This window comes from Somniosus microcephalus, chromosome 1 (assembly GCF_052327205.1).
Source record: "Somniosus microcephalus isolate GS21.2 chromosome 1, FLI_Smic_1.0, whole genome shotgun sequence".
In the NCBI taxonomy this organism is placed as follows: domain Eukaryota; kingdom Metazoa; phylum Chordata; class Chondrichthyes; order Squaliformes; family Somniosidae; genus Somniosus; species Somniosus microcephalus.
In genome coordinates this window covers 399,154,637-399,172,206 of record NC_140987.1, presented here as the reverse complement: position 1 = coordinate 399,172,206, position 17,570 = coordinate 399,154,637, and the positions used below count along the sequence as shown (strand labels likewise).

Below are 17,570 nucleotides of genomic sequence, written 5' to 3'. Positions count from 1 at the left end.
ACAAACACTGCTGAATTGTGCTAGTTCGTCATTTAAATATTTTTAAAATCAAATTTGGAGTCTTAATGGGTCGCTGTACTTCAGCTCACTAGACTGTGAATTGCATCCAAGAGAAAAATTGTTGCACGGTCTGTTCTCCCAATTCAGCGTTTCCTCTACGCCTATTGCACACCTGCTCTCCTGTCACGGTTGACCCTTGAATCAGTACTTAGATTTTTTTTTAGCAATGAATACACATATCCAGTAAAGCTAAAATAAAGTGTTGCCTTGTTTTGAGTGCCCTGCTAAGGTCCTAGCTTTTCTTTCTTTTACCTTTTTGCCTGAAGGACCTGGGGCTTGAGTTGCTTTGAGATGATGCGCGAGGATTTTCCGTGTCTGCTTTTCCTTCATGTACAGCAGGAGAGATGACGGCAAGAACATCTCTAGGCCCCATTCCTTCCTAGAAGATTCAACAGAGAAACAAAGTGAAGTACTGTATTCTTCATAGGTGAAAAAGAAAGAAATGGGATCTGGGAAGCTGTGCAATTTTCTGACAGGGTCATCAAAGGAGTGAGGAGAACAAGGACACAAGTTTTGGTACACTAATGCCTTGTGCCTCGACACTCTTCTGTTCCTGGACCTTGGACATTGTGGACTTCCACCATCTCAACACAATTTGACTAATCATGAGGATGTGCTTGGAGCCTATCTCACTATATCAATACCAGGGAAGTCAAAAGACATAGAGGCAATTTATAAGCTCTTTTGCTCATAAAGCCTCCCTTTCACCCAGTGCAATGGACTTAGGCTTGAAAATCAGTGATGTTTTCAGCACATTTGGGGTGCTATCTGGGTGGGAGCAGGTGGATTTTAGGCAGGATTCAATATTGCCCACTCCCTGCCATTCTTGCTGCCCATCAGAATTTGTGGCCCATGTTGCGGCGGGCGCATAATATACTCACCCACAAATGTGGGAATGATGTTGTATGATGCAATTACAGCACTGGCACTATTAGCAAGGGATACCTTTAGGCCCCGATTGCCCAGCATTGCTAAGGGCGGCAGAAGGCCAGGGTTTCCCTATTGCAATTGATCGCACAGCAAAAGAAACAACAATTTTTAAAAAATATCTTTGGCCTAACACCATAACACTGTGGTCAGGACTGCTGCAGGTTTCCTTCCGACAACCTGAGTCAGGTGCTCCAGTTACGCTGTTAATGGTGCAGATACCTGCCAAATCTATGCAAATTGGCCGAGCCAGGTGGGGTCAGCGATGCAGATAGTGGGCATTCTGTCCCATTCCAGATCCAACCTAAAATGTCTTCAATGGAATTTTGGACACATGATATTTATATTGTAATTAAAAATATGCAAGCCCTGTTAGATCACTGTTATCGATGTGCTTTCAAATGGTTTGAGTCTAATCTTCAGGCAATGACCCAGGACATATTACCTTGCCTGATGAAATTCTTTGCAGTTTGAAATTACAATGTTGATATATTCAAAATACATTATACCATATTTAGAAAGGAAGCTTTTCATTAAGATTCATAACAAATGGAATTGTGGTTCCCAGTGAGATTCATTTTGGAAATATGCTTCTTATGAGGACATTCAAGTTGCAGTTCTAGACCTGAAAGCTCTAGGTAGATCAGAGAGAATCACTTCAGATATATCTCCCGCTGTGAAATATCCATTCAGGAGTACTTTAGTATTTTCCAACAAATGAACAGTGTAATTATAAACTCTTGGCTGAAGAGAGACAGAGAAGGGCCAATTTCAACTCCCTCCGCCTGGCAGAAATGGAGCAATGTTGAACTGGTCGTCTCACGTTCCCACTCTGCTGCTATTTTAACTCGGGCTATCTGCTGGGTGGCCCAGGCGCTGCATGAATCATTAATCTGCGCAAATTGAAGTCCAACTGGACAGACTGTGCACCGCCAACGCCCCGCTCAGTTTAACCTGGCAGTCAAGAGGAAGAGAACCCATTAAAAAGTCAGTTTAAAATTATTTTTGTGGGGCCAGCGAGAGCAGGAGTGCTCCTCCAGGCTTCCTGAGAATAAGGTACGCTGCTGCTGCCTCGGGCTCCTCCCTCCGCCATTGCCTCCCCCTCCCCCTGTAGCGGCGAGCAGCAGCTGAGTTAAACAATTTCAGATCATAACCACTGCCCCAATCTACGCTTGGTCTCCCCAATGTAGAGGAGACGGCATCGTTTAGCAGCGAATGCAGTATACTAAATTGCAAGATGTACAAGTAAATCGCTGTTTCATATAGAAGGAATGCTTGTGGCCCTGGACAGTGGGAATGGAAGAGATAAAAGGACAGGTGTTGCAGCTCCTGCGCTTGCACAAAAAGGTGCCGTGGGAAGGGGAGGGGGTGTTTGGGGTGATTGAGGCGTGGACCAGGATGTGGCGGAGGGAATGGTTTACAGCTCCACTAGTCCCATCTTTTGTTTCTTTACTTGTCCCATTACCATCCCTTTTTGCTTTTCACCATCATTATTCTCTCCTGCCTTCCACCCTATCGCAGACCTTCCCTTTTGTTCTTTCTTTCCCTCCCCCTTTACCTGCCTCTGTACTTGCTTAAAACCTGTTAAATCTATAACTTTTTCCAGTTCTGATGAAAGGTCATCGACCTGAAACGTTAACTTTGTTTCTCTCTCCACAGATGCTGCCTGACCTGCTGAGCATTTCCAGCATTTTCTATTTCAATTTAGGGTTACATTTGCTTAGTTTGAACTCGCTGGTTTTGGGAATGTTTTTATCCTGCATGCTCAAAATTATTGGGTAGACTTTCTGTTAAATCCGTGTATCTTGATGTTGTGTGTCCTTCAATAACTAGACAAGAGACTGCAGAGAACAATCAACAGGTGTTTACTGGATGAGGGTTACTCTAAAACTAACTTTACAGATCCCTACTCAGGGTTATATACAGGTGTGGTCACTGCCGGTACTACAGTATACAGGAGCTGTAAAAAGTAGTTCTCCCCTTAAAGGTACATACACTACAATTCCTCCCCTTTTAGATTAACAGTACCATAACATTCATTTAACAATTAAATATCAACTAATTACAATTAACACTTTTAACATGCAACATTAACTGAAAATAGTCTATTTATAAATTCAGTCTTTGGGGAGGCTTCCTGATCCTTTCTGGATAGCGCCTTTCCTGAGTGTCTTGCTCTTGGTGCGGAGGCGATTCTGGCCCCCTGTCGTCGGCTGGTTCATCAGCTTCCGATGCTACTGTTTCTGGGGTAGATGCTACCTGTATGTCGGGTTCATCACCAGGTACGCGAGACATGGGGTTGACTCGTTCCTGTGACTCTAGGATCTGGTCAGCATGGCGTCTCACAATGTTCTCCCCAACATCCACTGTGTACATTAGTGGCCCCTGCCATGTGCATATCGTTCCTGGTTGCCATTTCTCTGTTCGGTAGTCGCGGGCCAAGACTGGTTGCCCTACATTGAAGCTCCTTGTCGGCTTCTCATTGATGTGCTGGAATTGCTTATTCTCAACATCTCTTTGTACATTTGGTCTGAGCAAATCCAGACGAGATCTCAACCTTCGGTTAAAGAACATCATGGCCGGGGTCTGGTGGGTGACTGCATGTGTCGCATTTCTGTAGGCTAACAGGAAATTGTCCACCTTATGCTGCAGTGGAATGTCGTCATCGCACATGGCCCTTACTGCTTTTTTAAAGGTTTGTACGAACCTCTCAGCCAATCCATTTGTGGCTGGATGATACGGGGCGGATGTGTAATGCCTTACCCCATTCCTTTTCATAAATCTTCGAAACTCTTCGGACACAAACTGTGGTCCGTTATCAGAGAAAATCTGCTCTGGCAAGCCGTTCCTGGCAAATATGGTCCGTAGGACCGCAATAGTTTTCTCCGTGGTGGTGGAGGACATTTTGATCACCTCAGGCCATTTTGAGTGCGCATCCACGGCTATTAAAAACATTGAGTCCATGAATGGACCAGCAAAATCAATATGCACCCGTTGCCATGGAGATGACGGCCACTCCCATGGGTGTAGAGGGGCATGTGGTGGTGCATTTTGGACCTTCTGGCATCCTGAGCAGCTCTTTGTCAGGTCCTCGATTTGCTGATCGATCCCCGGCCACCACACATAAGCCCTAGCAAGGCTTTTCATTTTCACCCCTCCCAGATGGCCTTCGTGAAACTCATTGAGCACTCTCTCCCTTAACTTGGGTGGAATTACCACTCGGGATCCACACATCAAGGTCCCCTGGCATACTGACAGCTGTTCTCTTCTGGATGAGAATGCTGGCAACAGTGAGTCGCCATGTGTTGGCCATCCCTTCACCGTCAAGTCATATACCCGAGACAGTGTTGGGTCATTTCGGGTCTCCTTCTCTATATCAGCGTTAGTTACTGGCAAGCGTTCAATTATAGTCGAATAAAATATTTTGACAGGGTCCACTGCTGGTGCTTCCTCCGCAGTAGGCAGTGGCAGGCGTGATAGCCCATCAGCGTTTCCATGCTGTTTCGTGCCCTTATACTCGATTTCATATTGGTTCGCCCCTAGAAAAAGGGACCATCTTTGTAGCCGTTGCGCAGTCATCACCGGAACGCCCTTCTTTGGATTAAAGATGGAGACAAGTGGTTGGTGGTCAGTCAGCAAGGTAAACTTCTGCCCGTGCAGATAGTGGTTGAACCTTTTCACTCCCCACACTAGGCTGAGGGCCTCCCTGTCAATCTGGGTGTAGTTACGCTCGGCTGAGGTTAGTGACCGAGACGCAAAGGCTACTGGCCTCTCCGAGCCGTCCGGGAATTTGTGCGACAGCACCGCTCCAATACCATAGGGTGATGCATCACACGCCAACCGAATTGGTAGTGCTGGGTTGAAATGAGCCAACACCTCTTTTGATGTGATCAATTCTTTGCACTTCTGGAAAGCTCGTTTACATTCGTCATTCCACTTCCATGGTACCCCCGTTTGCAGTAGGGTGTTCAGTGGGTGTAGTACTGTAGACAAATTGGGCAAGAACTTATGGTAGTAGTTCACCAGCCCGAGGAACGACCTCAGTTGTGACACATTTTCCGGTGCTGGAGCCTTGACTACTGCCTCAATCTTTTCAGGGGACTTATGTAACCCCTCTTCATCAATAACGCGGCCACAATACGAGATCTGCTTCTGGAAAAACTCGCATTTGTGGCGATTAGCTCGGAGCCCATATTCCTTCAATCTAGTGAGCACCTGCTCCAGGTTGGCGAGGTGATCACTGTCATTTTCGCCCGTGACCAGGATGTCGTCCAAATAACACTGGGTCCCTGGAATCCCTTGCAGGACTTGATCCATTGCCCTTTGCCAAATAGCCGGAGCTGATGCTACCCCGAACACCAGCCGGTTGTATTGGTAGAGACCTTTATGAGTGTTGATCGTGAGGTACTGTTTCGAGGCTTCTTCTACCTCCATTTGCAGGTACGCCTGGGCTAGATCAATCTTAGTGAAGCATTTCCCTCCCGATAGCGAGGCGAAAATATCTTCAATCCGCGGAAGCGGATATTGTACAGTGTGAAGGACTGGGTTCACTGTCACCTTAAAGTCCCCACAGATGCGAACCTTCTTTGGTTCCCCAGGCGTATTACTCAACGACCTCTTCATTACAGGAACGATGGGTGTAGCTCACTCGCTCCAGTCCACTTTGGACAGTACTCCTGAACGTTCCAAACCTTCCAGCTCTGCTTCGACGGCTGGGCGGATCGCATAAGGTACCGGTCTGGCCTTAAAAAACTTTGGGCTTGCATTTTCCTCTATTTTGATCGTCGCTGTTATGCCTTTTAGTGTTCCGAGTCCCTCCTGGAACACTTCTTGTGCGTCAGTTAGCATTTTTGACAGTCGTCCATGTTGTGTATGTACCTTTAAGAGAAGAACGGATTCTATACTGCAGTACCGGCAGTGACCACCCCTGTATATAAAGCCATAGCAGGCTTCTGTACTTCAGTCTTAATTTATCCCCTGTTCAGTAAATACCTGTTATTATTGTTCTCCTGCAGTCCGTGTATTATTTATACTCGGACACTACATTGCGATGAACAGGTTCGGACTCACCTGCAGTACTGCATCACCTCACGGGGACCTTTCCCTGAGAAGAAGCTTTTGGAGGTCGAAGTCAGAACAACAGGCGTCGACCGCGGGCAACCGCCCAACGATCCATCGGAGTTCGGAGAGTTGCAGGAGAGGCTGTGGAGAGCTGGGCTTGGCTCCTCAGTCAAGGTGTTCCAGCAAATCGTGCTGGTAGCAGGTAGTGCGCTGACCCTTCCGGACTGCGGCGGGCTCGAGCTCGATCGAGTGGCTCTGCAAAGGGGCCGCGCAGCGTCGTCGGGAGGAAAAGAGAGAGAGAGAGGGTGGAGCGCACAGGGCGCGGTCGATGCTAAAGAACCGGGCAGCGTAGCGAAAATAAAACAAGGGGAAGGAAAAGTGAGACGCGCCGAAGCCGCGGGTCGCCGCCATTACCCTGCAGAACGCTAGGAGCAGCGTGGCAGCAAGGGGAAGAAGGAAAAGCGCGGGAGGCGCCATTTTATTCCATTGGGGAAGAAGGAAAAGCGCGTGAGGCGCCATTTTAATCCATTGGTGAAGAAGAAAAAGTGCGGGAGGCGCCATTTTAAATCACCGAAGATGCCGAAAAGTGGCAGTATCACTGCTTTCGACAACGAGGTAGAAGACTGGACCATGTATGTGGAAAGAATTGAAGTGTACTGCAAGGCAAATGAGGCAAATTAAATTTGATGGGCGCGAGAACGTACGGCCTATTGCGGAATTTAATTACCCCAGCTAAACCAATGGAGAAAAGTTTTGAAGAGATTGTTAATACCTTACAGGAACACCTAAACCCTACACCGCTGCTGATAGCAGAAAGATTCAAGTTCCATAAAAGAAACCAGCACAAAGATGAGAGGAAAGCTGACTATCTTACGGAACTACGCAAGTTATCGAAGCACTGCCAGTTCAGAGCAGGACTGGCAGACACCTTACGGGATAAGTTTGTCTGCGGGCTCCAGAATGAAGGAACCCAGAAATGACTACTTTCGGAAAAGGACCTGACGCTAGAACAGGCTTTCAGCGTGGCAGTATTCTATGAAGCAGCAGCACGGGGAGCTGCGGAAATACAACAGAAACCACAAGAATACAGCGCTAACGAAATGGCGTATGGAGCAGAAAACTGCTATCGCTGCGGCAGAACAACCCATGATCAGAAGGACTGCTGGTTTAAGGACAAAATATGCAGGCAATGTGGGAAAATGGGACACATAGCAAGAGTCTGCAGGTCAGGAAAGAAAACCAACACTACAAGAACTACTAAGGAAAAGTACAAGAAAGTAAAGAAATTGACAGACAGTAGTTCGGAAGATCAGGAGAGTGATAAGGACTCCAGGAGCAGGAGACTAAGTTGTCTAAAGTTACACAACGTGATCGCAAAGGAGGATCACTGAACCATTTGGGTCACCCTCATGATAGCAGGGTCCCCAGTAAAGATGGAATTGGACACAGGATCAGCCCTAACTGTCATGAATCGATGAGACTATGAGCGGCTATTCCCACACATACCCTTGAAGGACACGTCCATTGTATTGAAGACATACACGGGGCAAAAAGTCTACCCCAGAGGAAAAATAAGGGTGCCAGTTGAATACAACGGCAAGGAAACACAGAAACTGTATCTATATATACTACCAGATGGAGGACCACCATTATTGGGATGTGAATGGATCTGAAAAATACAATTGGATTGGCATTCCATTCAGGCGCTAACTGTGACTGATAAAAAGGATGATGACGTCACACCTGGTCAACTGTCAATGATTCTAACTGACGTGAAAGAGGTGTTCCAACAAGGACTTGGGACTCTAACAGTAGTAACGGCAACGATAAAAATCGAAGATAACGCAAAACCAAAATTTTTTAAGGCCAGACCGGTACCTTACGCGATCTGCCCAGCTGTTGAAGCAGAGCTGGAGAGTCTGGAGCATTCGGGTGTGCTGTCCAAGGTGGACTGGAGCGAGTGGGCCACACCCATCGTTCCTGTAATGAAGAAATCATTGAGCAGCACGCCTGGGGAACCGAAGAAGGTTCGCATCTGTGGGGACTTCAAGGTAACTGTGAACCTAGTCCTGCACACAGTACAATATCCACTTCCACGGATAGAAGATATTTTCGCCTCACTATCTGGAGGGAAACACTTTACAAAGATTGAACTGTCCCAAGCGTATCTACAAATGGAGGTGGAAGAAACATCTAGGAAATACCTCACGATAAACACTCACAAAGGCCTTTACCAGTACAATCGACTGGTATTTGGGGTAGCATCAGCCCCGGCTATTTGGCAGAGGGCGATGGAACAAGTCCTGCAAGGGATCCCGGGGACCCAGTGTTATTTGGACAACATCCTGGTTACGGGCGAAAATGACAGTGAACACCTTGCCAACCTGGAGCAGGTGCTCACGAAATTACAGGAATATGGGCTACGAGCCAACCGCCCCAAATGCAAGTTCTTCAGGAGACAAATCTCGTATTGTGGCCACATGATTGATGAGGAAGGGTTGCATAAGTCGCCGGACAAGATTGAGGCTGTAGTCAAGGCTCCAGCACCGGAAAATGTGTCGCATCTGAGGTCGTTCCTCGGGTTGGTGAACTACTACCATAAGTTCTTGCCAAATTTATCTACAATTCTGCACCCACTGAACGCCCTGCTGCAAACTGGAGTAACATGGAAATGGAGTGATGAGTGTAAGCGTGCCTTTCAGAAATGTAAATGCCTAATCACTTCAAAAGAAGTATTGGCCCACTACAATCCAACACTACCGATTCGGTTAGCATGTGATGCGTCTCCCTATGGCATCGGAGCGGTGCTGTCACACAAATTCCATGACGGTTCAGAGAGGCCAATAGCCTTTGCGTCGCGCTCGTTAACCTCAGCCGAGCGTAACTATGCCCAGATTGACAGGGAGGCCCTCAGCCTGGTGTGGCAGGTGAAGAAGTTCAATCACTGGCCCAGAACTTGGTGTCGGGGGCTTGCCGCGCGTGCAAGCCCCCGATGTACACTTACCCAGCACGCCGACATCTGAAACCTGGCCCGCAGTGGATTTCCTGTCAGTGGCCCGGTTCTGATGTCAGCGTGCTGTACTAACCTGACCCAGCGGCGTAGTTCGTGCGATGTGCCGGCTGGGATCAGGTGAGCACTGTTCAGCCAATCAGGGGAGGGGAAACTTCATTCATAAGTTTGAGAGTAAGAACTGTCATACTCATGAGAAGTACTGCACCCCAAAACACTACTTAAACTTTAAATAAAATTTAAAAAACATCCCAATCATTAAATTAAGTATAAATAAGTGAAAAAAAATAATTTAAACAATTTTTTTTTTTGAAAAAAATAAATTTTTAATAAAAAGGGTCTAAAACTAAACTTACCTTATTGTAGATTCTTTAAAATAATAAACCTGTGGAAAAAAAAAATTCTAAATTGCACTAAAACACCACTTACCTGTAAAGATAAATACTTACGTGTGCTTTTTACAAGCATAAAGACCGGAGGCCTTTACACATGCGCAAATCCCCCAAAACAGAGGAAATCCAAGACGCACGCGCTGCCCCCTACAGCGCACGCGCTAGCCTCTTCACCTCTTGGGTTAGAGGAGGGGAAATGCCGGTTTTCAGCGCATGCGCTGTACATGCTGAAAACCGGCATTTCCTCCGGCCAGACACGTGAGTACCCCTTCCGTACTCACGCGTTTGGGGAGGAATTACTGCCCCATTATCTGCACGGGCAGAAATTCACCCTACTGACTGATCATCAGCCCCTGGTCTCCATTTTTAACCAAAGAAGGGCGTTCCGGTGATGACGGCGCAACGGCTGCAAAGATGGTCACTTTTTCTAGGGGCACATCAGTACGACATAGAGTACAAGGGTACGAAACAGCATGGAAACACTGATGGGCTGTTGCGCCTACCGTTGCCTACGGTAGAGGAAGCACCTGCAGTGGACCCTGTTGAGATATTCCATGCGACCATAGTCGAATGTCTACCTGTTACAAACTCAAGTATAGAGAAGGAAACCCGAAATGACCCGACACTCTCTCGGGTCTATGATTTGACGGTGAAGGGATGGCCAGCACATGGCGACTCACTGTTGCCAGCATTCTCGCCAAGGAGAGAACAGCTGTCAGTGTGCCGGGCGACCTTGATGTGTGGATCCCGAGTGGTAATTCCACCCAAGTTGAGAGATAGAGTGCTCAATGAGCTTCATGAGGGTCATCTGGGAGGGGTAAAAATGAAGAGCCTAGCCAGGGCATTTGTGTGGTGGCCGGGAATCGATAAAGAAATCGAGGATATGACCAAGAGATGCACAGGATGCCAGAAGGTCCAAAACGCTCCACCACAGGCCCCACTAGATCCATGGGAGTGGCCCTCATCTCCATGGCAACGGGTACACATTGATTTTGCTGGTCCATTTATGGACTCAATGTTCCCAATCGCTGTGGATGCCCATTCGAAATGGCCAGAGGTCATCAAAATGTCCTCCACCACCACGGAGAAAACTATTGCAGTCCTACGGACCATCTTTGCCAGGAATGGCTTGCCAGAACAGATTTGCTCCGACAATGGGCCACAGTTTGTGTCCGAGGATTTCCGGAGGTTTCTGAGGAATAATGGGGTGAAGCATTACACATCTGCCCCATATCATCCAGCCACAAATGGATTGGCTGAGAGGTTTGTTCAGACCTTTAAAAAGGCAATAAAGGCAATGCATAATGACGACATACCACTACAACACAAGGTGGATAATTTCTTGTTTGCTTACCGGAATGCGACACATGCAGTCACCAACCAAGCTCCAGCCATAATGTTCTTCAACCGAAGGCTAAGATCGCACCTGGATTTGCTCAAACCAAACATAAGACGAGATGTTGAGGATAAGCAATTCCAGCACATAAATGAGGAGCCAACCAGGAGCTTCAAGATAGGGCAACCAGTCTTGGCCCGCGACTACTGAACAGAAAAATGGCAGCCAGGAACGATATGCACACAGCAGGGACCACTAATGTACACAGTGGACGTTGGAGAGAGCATCGTGAGACGCCATGCTGACCAGATTCTAGAGTCACAGGAACAAGCCAAACCCATACCACGAGCAGGTGCACCTGGTAATCAACCCGAAGTACAGACTGCGTCTACCTCAGAAGCAGTGGTATTGGAAGCTGACGAACCAACTAATGACAATGAGCCAGTATCAACTCCGCTGCAAGAACAGGATACTCGAGAAAGGCGCTATCCAGTCAGGATCAGGAAGCCTCCTCAAAGACTGAATTTATAAATGATTATTTCAGTTGATGTATATAGTACAGAGAAAATTGTAATTGTAATTAGTTATTATTTAGCTGTTAAATGAATGTTATGTACCGTTTATCTAAAAGGGGAGGAATTGTTGTGTATGTACCTTTAAGAGAAGAACTGATTCTATACTGCAGTACCGGCAGTGACCGCCCCTGCAAACATAGGGACTAATGAGAGGGAGGAGCTGACAGAAATTAGTATCTCTAGGGATATGGTGTTGGGTAAGTTGAGGGGACTGAAGGCCGACAAATCCCCGGGGCCTGATAAACTACATCCTAGGGTACTTAAGGAGGTGGCCCTGGAGATAGCAGATGCTCTAAGGATCATCTTCCGGAACTCCATTGACTCGGGAACAGTACCCGTGGATTGGAGGGTAGCTAATGTTACCCCAATATTTAAAAAGGGGGGTAGAGAGAAAGCAGGGAATTATAGACCAGTAAGCCTTACATCGGTTGTGGGCAAAATGCTAGAGTCCATTATTAAGGATAAAATAGCGGAGCACTTGACAAATGGGGAAAGGATCGGACAGAGTCAACATGGATTTACAAAGGGTAAATCGTGTTTGACTAATCTGCTGGAATTTTTTGAGGAAGTAACTGGTAAAATAGATGGGGGAGAGCCAGTGGATGTGGTGTACCTTGACTTCCAGAAAGCCTTCGATAAGGTTCCACACAAAAGACTATCATGCAAAATTAAGGCTCATGGGATTGGGGGCAAAGTATTAACGTGGATAGAGAACTGGCTGGCGGATAGAAAACAGAGAGTTGGAATAAACGGCTCGTTTTCGGAGTGGCAGGCAGTGACCAGCGGGGTGCCACAAGGATCTGTCCTGGGACCCCAGCTGTTCACAATATATATAAATGATCTGGATCAGGGAATTGGATGCAATATTTCCAAATTCGCTGACGACACTAAACTAGGAGGAGGGGTGGGCTCTGATGAGGATGTCAGGAGGCTACAGTGCGATTTGGACAGGTTGGGGGAATGGGCGGATACGTGGCAGATGCACTATAATGTGGATAAATGCGAGGTTATCCACTTTGGGGGTAAAAACAGGAGGGTAGATTATTATCTAAATGGCAATAGATTGGGAGATGGGGAAGTGCAGAGGGACCTGGGTGTTCTTGTGCACCAGTCACTGAAGGAGAGCATGCAGGTGCAACAGGCGATTAAGAAGGCAAATGGTATGTTGGCCTTCATATCAAGGGGGTTCGAGTATAGGAATAGGGATACCTTACTACAGCTGTACAAGGTGCTGGTGAGACCGCATCTGGAGTATTGTGTACAGTTTTGGTCGCCCCATCTGCGGAAGGATGTTCTTGCCATGGAAAGAGTGCAGCGGCGATTCACCAGGCTGATACCTGGAATGGCGGGAATGACCTACGAGGAGAGATTGAATAGTTTGGGCTTGTACTCACTGGAGTTTAGAAGATTGAGAGGGGATCTCATCGAAACATATAAAATTATGGCAGGCCTGGACAGGCTGAATTCAGAGAGAATGTTTCCAATGGCAGGGGAGCACAGAACCAGGGGCCACAGTCTAAAAATAGCGGGCAAATCATTTAAAACAGAGATGAGGAAGAATTTCTTCACTCAAAGAGTGGTGAGCCTGTGGAATTCCCTGCCACAGAGGGCTGTGAAGGCTAATTCAATAAATATTTTCAAGAGAGAATTGGATATATTTCTGAAGGCTAAGGGGATTAAGGGTTACGGAGAAAAGGCGGGGACGGGGTACTGAACTGGTAAGATCAGCTAAGATCTCAGATGAAGATCAGCCATGATCTCATTGAATGGCGGAGCAGGCTCGAAGGGCCGAATGGCCTACTCCTGTTCCTATCTCTATGTTTCTATGTTTCTATGTAAAGCCATAGCAGGCTTCTGTATTTCAGTCTTAAGTTACCCCCTGTTCAGTAAATACCTGTTATTATTGCTCTCCTGCAGTCCGTGTATTATTTATACTCGGACACTACAGTCCAGGTGTGACGTCGTCATCCTTTTTGGCATCTACAGTCAGTGCTTGTATGGAATGCCAATCTAGCTGTATCTTCCGGATCCATTCACGTCCTAGTAGTGGTGGTCCTCCATCTGGCAATACATATAGGTCCATTTTCGGTGTTTCCTTGCCGTTATATATAACGTTCACCCTTATTTCTCCTTTGGGGTAGACTTTTTGCCCTGTGTACGTCTTCAAGACAATCTCTGTATCTCTCAAGGGTATATGTGAGAATAGCCACTTGTAGTCCCTTCGGTTTATGACTGTTAGGGCTGATCCTGTGTCCAATTCCATTTTCACTTGGACTCCGGCTATCTTGAGCGTGACCCAGATAGTTTGGTGATCCACCATTTTGATCACATTATGTAGTTTCAGACAACCCAGCTCCTTGCTTCCAGAGTCTGTATCACTTTTCTGTTCGTCTGCACTACTCTCCGTCACCTTATGTACCTTCTTGTACTTCTCCTGTGGGGATTTCTTGCTGCTGGTTTTCTTTTCCGACCTGCAGACTCTTGCTATGTGTCCTACTTTTCCACACTGTCTGCACACTTGGTCCTTGAACCAGCAATCCTTATGGTCGTGTGTTGTTCTGCCGCAGCGATAGCACTTCACTGTTCCATATGACATTTCATTTGTGCCATATTCTTGCGGTCTCCGTTGTATCTCTGCCACGCCCCGTGCTGCTGCTTTGTGTGATACTGCCATGCTGAAAGCCTTGTCCAGCGTAAGATCCTTTTCTGATAGAAGCCGTTTCTGTGTTCCTTCACTTTGAAGCCCACACTTAAACTTGTCCCTTAAAGTATCTGCTAGTCCCGTTCCAAACTGGCAGTGTTTCGATAGCTTGTGCAGTTCCGTTAAAAACTCAGCATTACTTTCATCTTTATGCTGGTTCCTTTTGTGAAACTTAAATCTTTCTGCTATCAGCAGCGGTGTGGGGTCTAAGTGGTCCTGTAGGATTGACACTATGTTTTCAAAATCCTTTTCCACTGGCTTCTCTGGGGTTACTAGGTTTCGCAGTAAGCCATACGTTTTTGCACCCATTGAATTCAACAATACCAGCGCTTTCCTGTCATCTGGCACTTAATTCGCCTTGCAGTACACTTCTATGCGTTCAACATATGTCGTCCAATCTTCGACTTCATTGTCGAACGCTGTGACACTGCCACTCTTCAGCATCCCTGGGTGTGGTTAGACTGGCTCAAAATGGCGTCTCCTGCACTCTCCCTTCTTCTCTGCTGCGGCTCAAAATGGCGTCTCCCGCGCTCTCCCTTCTTCTCCGCTGCGGCTGAAAATGGCATCTCCCGCGCTTTCCTTTCTTGCCCCCTGAACACCGCCTCTCTCTCTCGTTGACGCCGCTCGGTCCTGAACAGCGGCTGCGCCCTGTGCGCTCTACCCTCTCTCTTCTCGCGTTGACGCCACTCGGTCCTGAACAGCGGCTGCGCCCTGTGCGCTCTACCCTCTCTCTTTTCCCGTCGACGCCGCTCAGTCCTGAACACCGGCTGCGCCCTGTGCACTCTACCCTCTCTCTGCTCCCGTCGACGCTGCTCGGCCTTTTCCTGTGCCGTCGGTTGGCTCTAGCTGCCGCTGTGCGGGAAGGATCTGCGCCGTACCTGTTGCCAGCCCGTTTCGCTGGAGTCTCCTTTGGATGGTCGACGCCCGTGCTTCTGGAATCGGCCTTCTTCTACAGAGTTGCAGGTAGGTTCGAATCTGCTCATCGCCAATGTTAAATCCGTGTATCTTGATGTTGTGTGTCCTTCAATAACTAGACAAGAGACTGCAGAGAACAATCAACAGGTGTTTACTGGATGAGGGTTACTCTAAAACTAACTGTACAGATCCCTACTCAGGGTTGTGTACAGGTGTGGTCACTGCCGGTACTACAGTATACAGGAGCTGTAAAAAGTATTTCTCCCCTTAAAGGTACATACACTACAGTTTCCACCAGTAATACCAGCGAAGTCGAGGCGGAATTGGCCGAACCAGCGCAAAAAATCAAGGAATTTTAAACGCAAGTGAATTATGTCCCAAACCACTTCCATTCGTGTTTTCCGCCATCTTTTACACTGCTTTAAGATTCAATTCGCCCGGATCAGGCCCCGCCCACAAACTGGCCACGCCCCCAGTTCAAAATTACGAGGCTCCACCGATTGCGCTAGTTCGGGAAGGCTCTTCAAAGTGCGCCCACTTTATTAGGTGCGCAGGCACTAGTAGGTACCTTTTAAAAGTTTTTCATATCAAAAACATTTAAGTTACTAAGAAACTGACTAGTGTACACCAATGAAACTATTAAATGGTTCAGAATAGTTTTTTTTAAGTCATTTTCAGTGATTTTGGCCCCGATTTTCTGCCAGCCGTCGGGCCTCACACACTTCTCCAGTGTGAGCTCCTGGGAAGCCCCTCTCACCACCCTAACTCAGCGCCTCCTCAATGGAGGCATCTGCCAGAAGCATGGGAGGCCTTTGGTACCTTCCCTTCCTGGCATTAGAGGATCTCCAACAGCAGAGGAGGCTGGAGCAACTCCAGCAACAGCATCACCAGCAGCAGTGGCAGGCTGCGGCTCACCCACCTGAGGCAGCACAGGCCAGAAGGGGTCAGCGCATGGAAGGCCGTCGGCGCAGGAAATACCCCCCAAACAGGGTGTACAGACACAGGGTCAGCTACCTCAACATGACTGAGCAGCAGTGCCAGAGGCGGCTCCGACTTTCGCGAGAGGTTGTGACTGACATCTGCGCAATGCTGCGGCAAGACCTGGAGCCCAGAGCAACAGGTCCACACTACTTACCAGTGGCCATCAAAGTCACCACCGCACTCAACTTTTATGCCTCAGGCTCCTTCCAGGGATCAGCAGCAGACATCAGCGGCATCTCCCAGGCTGCCGCACACACATGCATCATGCAGGTAACCGATGCCCTCTTTGCCATCGCGCACAATCATATCCATTTCACCAGAGATCACGCAAGTGTGAGGACGCGAGCGTGTGGATTCGCTCAGCTGGCAGACTTTCCAAGAGTGCAGGGCGTCATTGACTGCACACATGTGGCCCTTAGGGCACCCCACCGCAATCCAGGTATTTTTGTCAACCGCAAGGGCTTCCACTCCCTTAACGTTCAGCTGGTGTGTGACCACAAGAAGGTGATTTTGCATGTTTGTGCCAGGTTCCCTGGCAGCTGCCATGACTCCTTCATACTGTGCCAGTCTACTGTGCCTCCGCTATTCAGTCCGCCAAATGAACTTCAAGGATGGCTACTTGGAGACAAGGGATATGCCCTGTGCTCTTGGCTAATGACGCTGTTGAGGAGACCAGCCAGCGAAGCTGAGGAGCGATACAACTCCAGCCACATTACCACCAGATGCATTATCGAGCAAACCATCGGATTGCTGAAGATGCGCTTCAGATGCCTCGATAGATCAGGTGGAGCCCTACAGTACTCATCAGCCAGGGTCTCCAAAATCGTTGTGGTATGCTGTGTGCTTCACAACATGGCACAGCATCGTGGCTTGCTGATTCCGCAGGACCAAGAGGCTCCTCACAGAGCCGCCTCGGATGAGGATGATGCTGAGGAGGAAGAGGAGGAGGACAGAAACGAGCATCCTGCAGAGGCCCGCCAACCAGCGGCACCAGTGCACGAGAACATTGCTGGGTGGAATGCAAGGAACGCACTCATCCTGGGCAGATTTGCGTAGCCTGGAACATCAAACTGCAGCCTCACTGCTTCTGAATTGACCATGGACAGTGGCCCATGCCTGCACTTTCCAACAACTTTGACCAGCTTGCAGTCATCTGCAAGTTATCCTAAGACCTCTATGTGACATCCCCATTTGCCAAATGACAGATGCCAAAACTGCAGCAGCTGGCACCAGATTTTTTATGTACAGGAAAATGATGGCATTAAAACTATTTACAAGACTGGATGGTCGAATAGTTATGTGAATGTGAGCATAGAGAGAGGTGGAATGGGTAAGGGTGCATGGGTGTGACTGTGAAGTGGGATGTGGAAGAAGAGATTGCTGAAGCTGAGTGCTGTTGGGGAAAGGCAATGGGGATCAGGTTGAGGGTGATGGAAACTTCATACTTGCTTTCCCTGTGCGGTGAAGGTCATGGAAGCGCTTCCTTTACTGCAGCCAGGTGCGACGGGTGACACCCAGAGAGTTTACCTCTGCTGCCACCTCCATCCAGGCAGCCGTGGACTCTTTGGGAGGCCTCTTCCTCCCTGAGTGAGGGTAGAGGACCTCCCTGTGG

General features: G+C 48.0%; 1 protein-coding gene across 2 annotated transcripts in view; it reads right to left on the bottom strand.

The window, feature by feature from the left end:
- frmpd3 (FERM and PDZ domain containing 3) overlaps positions 1-17,570 on the bottom strand; it is a 485,785-nt gene that overhangs the window by 77,821 nt on the left and 390,394 nt on the right. For both annotated transcript variants that reach the window (XM_085997856.1, XM_085997864.1), the window contains one exon: positions 313-439. In XM_085997856.1, coding sequence (XP_085853982.1) covers positions 313-439 — 127 coding nt within the window. The remainder of the gene's footprint in view (positions 1-312; positions 440-17,570) is intronic.